Consider the following 13,482-nt stretch of genomic DNA (forward strand, 5'->3'; position numbering starts at 1 on the left):
TTTCACAATTATACACCAATCCAAGTACTTGGTGACCTGAGGAGACATTAACTTGTGTATTAGCATTTATTGCATTTTAGTAACTGGATAAACCATGTTTAAATGATTCTGACTTCAGTGGTCTAATTCTGAACTCTTGAATTGAAGAATAGGGGAATTTGTGTTAATTTTCTTGAGGAAATGCTGAAGAGTTCAATATGGAAAATTGTGATGCTTTACATTGTTAAATTCCTTGTTACCTGTGAATAATAATGAACTCTGTTAATAATGTCTTGTTCCGGAAAACATGAATATAGTACTTATTCCTTACCATATTTTGGTTCAATGTGACAATATATATATTTCTTTAAAATTGCTTTATGTACTAATCCAGGGACACATGTATGTTCAACAAATTTAAGCTTCCTAATATAGTGAGGATATGGTTTTGTCACTTTAAGAAACCGAGACTTTAACTGAAAATATTCTTCTATGTGAGAAATTAAAATGATCTGATGGCTTGATCTGTCCGTTTCAGAGTCTCTCAGAAGCAAACATGGAGCTAAGAAGAAAAGATCAATCTCTACGTCAGTTGAACAAAAATCTAGCCCAGCTGGAACAGGACAAGCATCAACTTGAGGAGAGCATCCATGATGCAGAAAATGCCCTCTGCAAAGCAGCAAAGTGAGTATATAGCTTTGGTGGAGGTTGGGGGGGACGTTGGTGGTGGCAAAACTTAAGCAAGCGAGGATCAATTCATGATTTGGAGATGCCGGTGTTGGACTGGGGTGTACAAAGTTAAAAATCATACAACACCAGGTTATAGTCCAACAGGATTAATTGGAAGCACACTAGCTTTTGGAGCGACATTCCTTCATTAGGTGATAGTCAGGATCAATTCAGGTACTCAGAGTTTTAGTCAAATAATGAGGATAAAGGTTAAAACAAATCATGGAATCCCCCTTCAGAATTACAAATCCAGTGATCCTCTCCACTGAAAGGATTTCTGAAACTGCAACCTTGCAGAAGTATAAACTTTAAAGGTAATCTTATTAATTGAATCAAATGGTGATCTGTAGGTGACACAATGTGCTTTATTGCATATACCATCAGCAATTAGTGTTCTTTAATTTGCTAAAATGCAAGGTAGTTGATTTTTGCACCTTTCACCTGCCATCAAGGTGGCTGGTACCAGCCTTCGAATGGTGTCAATTGCATTGCCCTCATTGTTAACACCAAAATGGTGGCCATTTGAACAGCCCAACTGTGTGGTGTCCGGAAGCCCTGTTTTGTTTCTGGTTACAGATCCCTTTTTCACATTTGGAAATCAGAACTCCAGTGGTACAAATAGAACTCTGGGTTGGCAGTTTAGGTTGGATGTGGTCGACTACGTTTCTCCAATAAGTTTCTTAGAATTGAAGAAGCTTCAAAAGTACATGTTGAATTTTTGTGGGCCACTAAGGAACAAGTTTGCATTCCCAGTCCCCACAGCTATAATGCCAGCCACTGTTCTACCCACCACAATTGCAGCCTCCCAATTCTGTTTGCTTAACTAGCCAGTGACTATTAAATTGGGGTGGCTCTTTCACAGTATTGCTGCACATTGAACTTTGGATGTTGTATCTGTATTTGAAGGAGCTCTTAATATTCATTTACATTTTTATTCCTAACAAAAAGTAAATAAGAATAAATTATTGTAATGTAATAGTGCATTTGTAGCTTTAGTTATAGGTTTATATAATTATGAATTATACTTTGTCAATTAATGTAGTAATCCAACCACTTTAATTAAAATACATTCCTAAAGGTTTGAAGGGATAAAATAACTCAATTAACAGAACAAATATCAGTTAATGTAAACACACTTTCTGTTGTGTCAACAGTGCTTTGACTCAGAACAAGGTAAAAGCAGTCTTTCAGAAATTCAAATAATTAAGCCTCCTGTCAAATGGATGTAACCATTTGAAAGAGGCCAGGGTTATTTCAACAGATATGTGGACAAGATATATAAGAATGCAGACGATGAATGTGATTGTCTCATTACTATATAGATAACTGTTCAGTATTTTTGCACGACTCAGCTGCTTTGAATTTTCAGGTATTATACACAATTTTTTAAATGCATGACAAGGCAATTAGAAACAAAAAACTGTCCTTTTAAACTAAGGCCAACTTGTGTTTTTTTAATTATAGCTTTTGTGAGCCATAAAGTCTTATTGGAAACTATTTGATGAGAACTGGTACTTTAGCTATTATAAACAAATCATTCTTCTTATTGCTAGGGTATTTTGTCACATTTGTTTATTTAACAAGTTGCCACATGTAATTAATTGTTTGCAAAATTATATTATAGTTTTATATGAGGGATGTGTATATTCAAGTCTATCTTGCTTTGGAATTTCAGGCATTTTACTAAATAGATACTTCTTAAGTGTACATTATTCATGACATAACTTAATTGCACAGATATTGGCTTTTCAATGCACTGAAATCCTATTGCACTAAGTAGAAGTTTAAGATGGCCTACAATCATGTGCTATTGCAATTAATCATTTATATATTTAACGCACAAAACTCTGCTATTTTTCTCTAAATTTAATAGAATAACATTTTTTCTAGAATTAAGATGTTTTTGTTATAAGCTATTTATTACTCTGAATGAAGAACATCAAATTAATTTTTTTCCTTACATTCATATTTAGATAAAATCTATTTTTCTCACACAGAGACAGAGAAAGCTTGGTCAGATACATGAAAGGTGTGAATGATGCCTTGAAGCAGGTAGTGTAAATTTATTTTGAATTTATTGCTTACTGTTGATACAGTTTACAAAGCAAACATATACATATCAGGAAGATGATACTTTGTTCTTATATTAAAAAAAAATGAGAAACATTGTAGACTGTGCATTTCACAGAACAGTTTCATGAGATAATTTTTGAGATTTACTTTATACCTAGGACCTAGGTTTCAATTCAGTATGGTCCACTTAAGCAGCTTCCAGAATAGACTTTACCCAAAAACGCCCATGCTTCACTAGTGCACCTTCCTTTCCCACGCCACACATACTTCTGGCTGTTTTGAAGCCAATTAGCAGCAAATTAAGTAACCTCTTCTCTTGTCCATAAAGCACCCTAAGGGACATGATTTTGGGCAGCTTGTGTTCGGTCATTTATGAATGCGAATCCACCAGAAGAAATTTCCCGTAAGTTGGAATCAATTAGTATCAGAACAGGCATGAGAGTAAACGGTGTAGGAAGTAAAATGTCATAGTAGTGAAGTTAGGTGTGCTTTTCTGAGTTTGGGTTAAGTCCATCATTGGAACAGCATCTGTCTGTGTAAAAACCCAAATTAGGAATACTTGATATTTCTGATAGCTGCATTGTAGAAACATGTTTTATTTTTTAACAGTACGTCAGACAATAACATATGTCTTGAAGCTCATAAAGGAAGGCAAAGAGTCAAACAATCGAAGACTTCAATGAGTTTATTTAAGTTTAACTTCAGACTTATCACAATGTTCCGTGACTATAACAAGTGTAACACAGATTACATATTTTGTCAAATAGAATGAGTATTGTACTGATCAAGTATCATATAGGTATCAAGCAATCGAGAACATTGTATCTGTGCAGACAGAATTTCCATCACAACTTGAAGTCTCGATGACACCAGCAAAAACAGAGGAAGGCCAGGGCCATTATTTAGGAAACCGTGATTACATTTCAAAAGTGTTATAAGCCACTAATCTTCTTTAATGTGATTTGTATAAGTTCCAAAAATAAAGCCTGCCTTCTGAATATTGTTTTGAAGAACAATCTGTACATAAAAAGTACATTTCATGATATCAGTCAATTTTCTATCTCATTTGATCTCCCACATGATAAAAAGAAAAGGAATGAACAACAAAATTTCAAATTTGGCAACCTTTAATCCATGATTACTCTCCAGGGAAAATCTAATCAACATCATGCTTTAAAATCACTCCTGTCAGTGAAATCACTGTTTTTTAAAGTCCTCTCTCTCTCTCCCCTTCCCTTGAATTAGCATCCAGGGATGAGCGATAAATGCTGGCCTAGCCAACGGTACCCACATCCGATAAATGAATAGACAAGCACCAAATCTGTCATCACATCAATGGATAATAGTAAAATTCAATTACATCATTCACGGCATGATGTTACTTAAGATTTCATGAATATATATCTGAGATTATTAAATTACATCAATAAAATTGGAGGTTATATTAAAGAATGGGATGCGTTCTTTAATTCCAGTGGTTCTGTGGTTGTAACACTGTGTTTGTAAACAGTAGTGAATATGGTTTACTTAGTCATGAATGACATTGGGACTTGACTCCAAGTAACTGTGGTATTCATGTTAACTGTGGTTAATGCCTGCAGATTTGGTTCCAAAAACCAAAGTGATATTTTAGTAAAATATATTTATTGAGTCACAAGTTTTATTTTCTCTGCATATAGAATGATGTTGCTGTCAATGTTCTATGTTTAGAAAGCTAGTTTAAAATGGTTTTTCCGAAGGCACTCTCATTTACAATATCTATTATGTATATCTTAAAGATGCTTACAAGAAAAGATAAGGTAGATAAAGATAAACTATGTCCATCAGTTGTGGATTCTAGAACCGGGGGATATAATATAAAAATTAGCATCAGTCTTTTGAGGAGCGATTTTAGGATGCAGTCTTACACACAAAGGGTTGTAGAGGTTTGGAACTCTGTTCCACAAATGACAGTCGATGCTAGATCAGTTAATTTTAAATCTGAGATAGGTAAATTTTGTTTAATGAAAGTATTAAGTGATACGGACCAAAGATATAGGTGGTGCAGTGGCTCCGTGGTTAGTACTGTTGCGCCAGCACTAGGGACCTAGGCTCAATTCCAGCCTTGGGTGACTGTGTGGAGTTTGCATGTTCTCTCTGTGACTGTGTGGTTTCCGCTAGGTGCTCCAGTTTCCTCCCACAGTCCAAAGATGCGCAGGTTAGGTGGACTGGCCATGCTAAATTGTACTTGGTGTCCAGGGATGTGCAGGCTAGGAGGGATAACCATAGTAAATGTGAAAATAGAGTAGAGTAGGGGCTAGGTCAGAATGGGATGCTATTCGGAGGGTCAGTGTAGACTTAATGTGCTAAATGGCCTCTTTCTCCACTGTAGAGATTCTATTTTTTTTAAAAAGTCAGGTATATGGAGTAAGGCTACAGATCAGCCATGACCTCATTAAACTTGAGTTCTTAATAGTGTTTTTGTTTTGCCTCTGCCAGCAGATCACAGGTTTTTGAGAAGGTTGGGAATGTATATATTGTGATACACAAGGTACCACAGTGATATGGAACAGGTTGGATAAACCAAAAGGTCTAACTTTTTGTTTTTGTTCTTATCTGGAAACTGTGCTATAGCCTTGACTACCCAGCCCCAAAACTGAATAGAGTAGCAGATCAAACCAAGATCTGAGTATTTCAAACACAGCATAAGGTGTAACTGGGATTTATTAAAATTGTAAAATGATAGAAAAGTGAACAGATAAAACTATAACTTTTCTTAACAATTTATGTGCGTCTTGTAGCATACTGGTCCACATGAAATGACTTATTGTAGTAAAGGGACCTGCCTAGCTTTGTTAAAAATAAGTGTACAATATATGTTTTCTAACTAAATTAATTAAATCATTCAAAAAAAAGTTAGTCAGTTTGTATAATTGAAGCTTATCAAAATAAAATAACCTGACAGCTTGTGAAATACCAAACAATTCCAGGCATTATAAGAACCAAAAACAGAAATTGCTGGAAAAATTCAGCAGGTTTGGCGGCATCCTTTATAGGTCAGAGCATTGAGTATAAGAGTTGGGAGGTCACATTGCAGCTGTACAGGACATTGATTAGACAACTTTTGGAATGCTGCGTACATTTCTGGTCTCCTTTCTATCGGAAGGATGTTGTGAAACTGGAAAGGGTTCAGAAAAGACTTACAAGGATGTTGCCAGGGTTGGAGGATTTGAGCTATTGGGAGAGGCTGGAATAGGCTGGGGTTGTTTTCCCTGGAGTGTTGAAGGTTGAGGGTCACCTTATGGAGATTTATAAAATCATGAGGGGCATGGATAGGACAGGTAGATAACGTTTTTTCCCTGGAGTGGGGGGAGTCCAAAATTAGAGGGCATTGGTTTAGGGTGAGAGGGGAAAGATATAAAAGGGACCTAAGGGGCAGCTTTTTCACGCAGAGAATAGTGTGTGTATGGAATGAGATGCCAGAGGAAGTGGTGGAGGCTCGTACAATTGCAACATTTTAAAAGGCATCTGGGTGGGTATATGAATAGAAAGGGTTTAGAGGGATATGGGCCAAGTGCTGGCAGATGGCACTAGATTAGGTTGGGATAACTGGTCGGCATGGACTAGTTGGACCAAACGATCTGTTTCCGTGCTATACATCCAAGACTCTATAACTGTATCTGAGAAGAGAAATCAGAGTTAACGTTTTGGGTCTGGTGACCCTTCCTCAGAAGAGGAAGGGTCAGAACATTAGCTCTGATTTCTCTTCACTGATGCTGCCAGACCTGCTTTACATTTCCTAGAATTGCTGTTTTTGTTTCTAATTTGTATATGATCTGCAGTTATTTCAGTTTTTATCAAGGCATTATGAGACTAATTGTAACTGGAAGGGTAATTGGTTTTTATCCATGCTTTTCTATGACACATTCACAAATCAGTTTGACATTTTCAGGAAAATGTTTTCCTTTGGAAATAAGTGATAGCCTGTTTTGAATGCCATCATCTCAAATATTTACTACAACTTAATTCAGTAATCATTTTATTTGTATTTTAATTGGAAAGCTAATTTTGTGTAGCAGAGAGAAATAGAATCCTGGTGACAGTCAGCAAATAAAGCAAACTAAAAATTGACTTTGCCTAGATCATGTCAGGGCTAACAATCTGGGAAGATACGGCTAAATTACATTGTGAACATTTTTCCGATAATCAATTTTGTAAGATATGCAGGTGTTAGATATTTAAAGTAGCTGTCATAATCAAACAGCTGTACTCTTCAGTGTGTCATCAGTTGGTTTGCTTCATGTCATTCTGACCTACTCAAAATTAGGATTTTTTTTAACTGCAGAGAGATTGGAAAAACCTTGATGGATCAAAGCTGTGCTTTTACAGAACAGCTGGGTAGTACACGATGTCTTGGGTCAATTTTACAGCATTCAGACATGCCTCCATCTCATTGAGGAAAAGAATTGAAACTACTTGAACTATTTAAGGAATGCTTGGATGTGCAGGATAGTAATATTACCAGTGTTATTGGAGACTGTTGTCACGTCTGCAGTGTAGTAATGGGGGATAAAGTTATAAAATATGCTATCACTGTATTTAACAATGTTCTTCTACTCCAAATTGTTAAAGGTAGCCTGGCCCATTGTTCTACCCTTTATACCTTTATTGCATACTGTAGCTCACCAGAAATCTTGATGCTGTAATGTTGGTAACATTGAGTAGCACACTCTATATTCACTTTGCAAATCAGCTTATTCTTTCATGTACTTATATATGCAATTATTTAGTTCCATGGAGAAATGCTCAGCAATAATTCTGCCTGTTGTACTTTAATATTCCTGTCTGAAGTTCAAGAAAGGCTACTTAATGCAGAATAGAAGTGAGGAATACTTCTTCATTGCTGAAATTTTATAACATTTTAACTTACCTGAAAGCTTGGGAGCATAGAAGCCTGAGGATTTTCATTGGCCATTTTGACCTTTTGACCCCACTTTGCTATTCCGTAAAATCATCTCTTATTCATCTGACTGCAGCCTAAATTCTACCTTTGTCTGCCACCCAATGAACCATGGCTTTCTTTTCTATCAAAAGTCTATTGACATCAAAGTCTTGAAAAAATTCAATGACCCAGCCTCCACTGCTTTCTGGGTAAGATAATTCCTCAGACTAACTATCTCTGAGACAAAAAGGGGGAGATCTTATTCTTTCAAATTGTGTCACCTACTTCTAATGTTCGCAGAAAGAAACCGAGAAAATCGGAGCAGTTGTAGGCTGTTCAGCACTCAGCTCCCCCCATTAATTTGATCATGGCTGATCATCCAATAGTCCCTGCTTTCCACTTTCTCCAATGTTTTTGATCCATTTAGGCATAAGAACAATAAATAACAATTTCTAAAAAAAACAGTATTTTGGCTACAACCATTTTCCATGATAGACAATTCCACAGGTTCAGCACTCTGTGTCAAGAAATTTCTTTTCATCTCAGGTCTAAATGGCCTACCTTGTATCCTTAAACTGTGACCTTGATTTTAGACTACCCAGTCATTGGAAAATCCTTTCTCCATTTATCCTGTCTACTCCATTTACAATTTAATAGGTTTCCACGTGATCCAACTTCATCCTTCTAAACTCCAGTGAATATAATCCTAACTGATCCAGACTGCTTTCATATTGTAAGAGATATAATCCCAGAATTCAGTCTAGTGAACATCTGTTGCACTCCTTCCATAGCCAGAACATCATCCTTCAGATAAGAAGACCAAATCTGCATACAATACTGTTAAAAACCTAGAGACTGAAAGTCTATGTACTGTTGGTGTGGTCTCACCAAGGTCCTATAAAATTGTAACAAGACATTGTTGCTCCTGTACTTGAATTCTGTTGCTATGAAGGCCAATATATTATTTGCTGCCTTCACTGCTTGCTGCACCTGCATGCTTATTTTTAGCGACTTGTGTACTAGTCTTGTTGCATATCTTTTTTCCAAATTTATCTTAATTTGCATAATCTGCCAAATCCCTGTTTTTTTCTACACAAATGGATAACATCATAATTATCCACATTTTATTACATCTGCCATGCATTTGCCCACTCACGTAACTTCTCCAAATCATTGTGTATCCTCTTCACAATTCACCCTCCACCCAGCTTTTGTGTTGTCTGCGAAGTTGGAGATATTTAATATAGTTTCTCTTCTAAATCGCATACACATATATACATATACACACACAATATATTATGTGTGTGTGTAGATATTTATATATAGCGAATAGCTGGGTCCACGGATTAAACCCTGTGGTATCCCACTAGTCTTCGGCTGGCATTCAGAAATATGATACGTTTATTTCTACTCTTTGTTTCAAACCAGTCTGCCAAACAATTCTCTATCCATGTCAGTACACAATTCCCAATCCCATATGCTTTAATTTTATGTGCTTCTCTCTTTGTGGGACCCTATCAAAAGCCTCTGAAAAGTCCAAGTAAAACTACATTAATTGGCTTCCCCTTGTCAAGTCTACGAATTACATCCTTAAAAAATTTCAGTAGATTCGTTAAGCATGATTTCCATTTCATAAATCCATCCTAATTCTGTCTAGTCCTGTCACTGTCACATATTGTCCTGTCAGCTGACTTGTTAAGTCCCCTCAGGATCTTGGATGTTTCAATAAGGGCATCTCTCATCCTCCTAAGCTCCAAAGCTGTTCATTTTTTTTAACTTTCTAAGTTGTGCACCCACCTGACAAATTGTGGCTCAAATCGCTTATATTATGACATCCTCCAATACTGTGTATGGTCCAGATCTCCTTCTTTATAAACTTCAGCTTTTCAATATTAGAAGTCAGACAACACCTGCTTATAATCCATCAAGTTTATTTGAAATCACAAGATCTTGGAGCAGCACTTCTGATTTCAAAACAACCCTTTGGACTATAACCTAGTGTCATATGACTTCTAACTTTGTCCACCCTAGCCCAACATGAGCATCTCCACATCATGGCTTTTCAGTATTAAGTTATGCTGTTGACAATGAAATTTAGTGTGAGTCATATTTCAATCTAACTTAAGTCAATGTAACTTGTTATTTCATCTTGTAACATTTGAAATGAATTGAACAGAAACTCATTGGTTGCATTTAAATTTGTAAGGAGTGTAAATATTGATTCTCACTCAGCCAGCTCTACAATGGCATTTTATTGAACACATGTGGCTTTAAAGATTGTAGAGAGAAAATCAGTTATTCCATAGAATTCCATGGAATCCCTACAATGTGAAAGCAGGCCACTTGGCTCATCGAGTCCACACTGGCCCTCCAAAGAGCTTCCCATCCAGACCCATCCAGTACCATATCCCTGCATTCCTCATGGCTAATCCACCTAGCCTACACATCTTTGACACTATGGGCAATTTAGCATGGTCAATCCACCTAACCTACACATCTTTGGACTGTGAGAGGGAAAATGGAGCACCCAGAGGAAACCCACGCAGACACTAGGTGAATGTTGAAACGCCGTACAGATAGTCATCGGAGGGTGGAATCAAATCCCAGTCCCTGGCACTGTGGGGTAGCAGTGCTGATCACTGAGCTACCATGCCATCCTTCAGCACCGTTCTGCCCCAGTTATCAGGGCTGAACTTGAGCAATCAACAGATAAAGGAGTTTTGTATTAAGTTACAGCAAATAAACGATACCAGTCTATGTTAGTACAAAAGGTGAGTAATACAGCATAATAGAATTTCTAGTTGTTGCGATTAACTAATCTGCTCAAACACCCCATCTTCTTTGAAGCAATGATGGCTGCAGTCTCAAAAGTAAAGCTAAGTTTTTAGTATTGGAATGTCATTGTCATTCTGGTAATAATTTGTTGGATTAGTACTGTGATCATGTTTATCATTTGACCAATATTAAATTGTTTTATATTTTGTAAAGCTTTAGTAGATAAAGCAATACCGAGTCAGTACAGCACTGAGTCATGTATATGTTGAATGGGATGTTGTCCCATGTGGTATCATAAACTAGGCCTTGGGCTGTTGCATGTGAATTCTTAGAGTGCAAATGTGCAGTTGTTCCCATTTGTAGTGTAGACTTTGAGGCTAAATCCATGTGGAGCATAAGGATTACAGCACTCCTAAACTGAATAATTTACTACTTTTCCTTCATCCCTGCTCTATTTAGCAATGGAAATACTGTTATATTGACTGGTAAATTCAAACCTTGATCACCTGAACATCTCATTACAGCTCCTTTTAAGGACCACTATTCATTTGTAATAATAATTGATTGTAAAACAGCCTGTCAGGTAATCTAATATCTGAAAATTAGAATTAATTGAGATATGGGCTGGCAACTCCAGCCCTGGAATTTAAATCCGAAGTTTGACTAAAATTTTGCCCTCTGGCTTTCATTAGAAGGTAGGTTTTGCCAGGGCTGATTCAAGAGATCTTTGAAAGTATAAAGGAAAATTGAGTATCTCTGCATTCAAGCCACCATTGCAGAAAATGAAGTTTCAGATATTCTATGTCAATGGAGATTCCAGGTGCTGAAGTCATGTTACCATCCTACCATCTATAAGAAATCGTTTGTTGTCAGATTGAAGGGGATGTGGAGGGAGGAGGTTGTTGGTGGGAGGAGATATTTTCAGAGAACTGTGGGATGGAAAATTAAGAGTAATGCTCATGGAGGAAAAACTGATTACCCAAAACAAGGCTAAGCAAGCTGACCATTGCAGAAACAGCTCTGTAATATGAAAATCAAAATGATTGCAAGATTAATGTGCATTTCCTGTCCTCCCACCTTATCCCAGTTCCAACCTTCCAACTCGGCACTGCCCTCATGACCTGTCCTACCTGTGCATCTTCCTTCCCACCTATCTGCTCCAACCTCTTCTCTGACCTACCACCGTTACCCCCACCTCCATCTACCTATTGCACGCTCAGCTACCTTTTCCCAGCCCCACCCTCCTCTCATTTATCTCTCCACCCTCTTGGTTCACAAGCCTCATTCCTGATGAAGGGCTCTTACCTGAAATGTCGGTTCTCCTGCTCCTCGGATGCTGCCTGACCTGCTGTGCTTTTCCAGCACCCCCCTCTCGACTCTGATCTTTAGCATCTGCCGTCCTCACTTTCTGCTAGTTGTTTTTAAGAATAGTTGAGTGTAATATTTGAATTTGTGATGCACCTGAATAGGTAATCTCCAGGCTAAACTAATATTGGATTTCATGACTCATACTTTTGACGGGCAAGCTGCAAAAGCCTACTTAAATTGCAAGGAAGGGTCACCGGACCCGAAACATTAACTTTGATATTCTTCACTTATGCTGAGCTTTTCCAGCAAGTTCTGTTTTTGTTTCTAGCTTACAGCATCCACAGTTCTTTTAGATTTTGCTTAAACTGTGGGCTGCTACATTTAAATAATTAGAAGAGGGTGTGATTGCTGAAGGTCAAAAATCACACGAAACTGGGTTATAGTCCAGCAGGTTTATTTGGAATCACAAGCTTTTGGACCCCCACTTCTTCCTCAAGTAGCAATGTGAGAGAGAAGGAGCGGGGCTCTGAAAGCTTATGGTTTCAAATAAACCTGTTGGGCTATGACCCAGTGTCATGTGATTTTTGACTTTGTCCACCCCAGTCCAACACCGGCACCTCCACATCGTGATTGAAGAAAGCAGCAATCAGGACGGAGAAACAGTTGAAACATGTTAATTGGTTAATTGTGAGCTCTGGGTTACATGTGGACTGGTAAAGTAGACTTTTTTTGTTCTAGCTATTTTTGTAAAAACTGACTTACAGTAGTCACTCTAAATTGTGGTCCACTGATTAGTTCATGGAGACCTGGTTTCGAACATATCAGTTCATTAAGTGGGACTCATTCTCAGCCTTTTATTTGGAAATGGAACATGTTCTGAAGTCTGATTTTTATTATGTACCAAGCTTACATTGTCAGTGTTTTTTTGTCCTATGACCCTTGTCACCAAGAATTGTAAGTTTTGCAAACATTCTGGGAAGATGGTCACTTCAGGTTCAACTCCTAAATCTCACAGTACTCTAGCATGGAGATAGATTGTTGTTCCTTCACCAATGTATGGCCATAATCTAGAGTTTCACAACATAGTATTGACCACTTAAAATGAACTTCTGTATCATAGAATTTATCAATTACAGATTTTGCAGAAGTTTAGCTTTAACCCTGTAATGTTTCAGCAACATTCTTTGCTTTTAGAATCAAAGCACTCTTGTTGAGTTTGTAAGTTAAAATAATATGAGCCCTTAAAGTTTTTAAAAGGCTTAAAGTGAATGAAGTATTTAGATTTTTTGCAGTCAGAAGATACTTTAAGAAATATTCAATGATTTTCTACATGTTTCTTCCTTTCATTGTAATAAGAAATATTAGTCGAGTAAATTTTTATGTTGCCCTATAATCGGGGAAAAAAATTATCCTAAAAGTTACAAAGATTTTGTTACTTTTGTTTAACTGATCAAATTATTTAGATGTTAGATGTGTGATATTATCCTTCTGGCAAAGCAGAATGCGCAACACAGAAATGACAAAATTGCATACGAGTTATGGAGATTTTCTTCTTACTTAGGATAGTATTCCACAGTTATACATAGTGTTGTCTATTTCTAGAAGCGGTTTTAAAGAATATCATGGTTTTTGCCCACAATGCCATAAGCATAGAGTATATTCTTATAGTTCCCATGATATAAAGTTGACTTCAATTC

At 37.0% G+C, this 13,482-nt stretch overlaps 1 protein-coding gene across 9 annotated transcripts in view; it reads left to right on the forward strand.

Moving 5' to 3' along the window:
- The window catches only part of ccdc171 (coiled-coil domain containing 171), a 380,694-nt gene that overhangs the window by 188,010 nt on the left and 179,202 nt on the right, over positions 1–13,482 (forward strand). For all 9 annotated transcript variants that reach the window (XM_072589026.1, XM_072589027.1, XM_072589024.1 and 6 more), the window contains 2 exons: positions 518–663; positions 2,706–2,760. In XM_072589026.1, coding sequence (XP_072445127.1) covers positions 518–663; positions 2,706–2,760 — 201 coding nt within the window. The remainder of the gene's footprint in view (positions 1–517; positions 664–2,705; positions 2,761–13,482) is intronic.

This window comes from Chiloscyllium punctatum, chromosome 2, assembly GCF_047496795.1.
Source record: "Chiloscyllium punctatum isolate Juve2018m chromosome 2, sChiPun1.3, whole genome shotgun sequence".
NCBI lineage: Eukaryota > Metazoa > Chordata > Chondrichthyes > Orectolobiformes > Hemiscylliidae > Chiloscyllium > Chiloscyllium punctatum.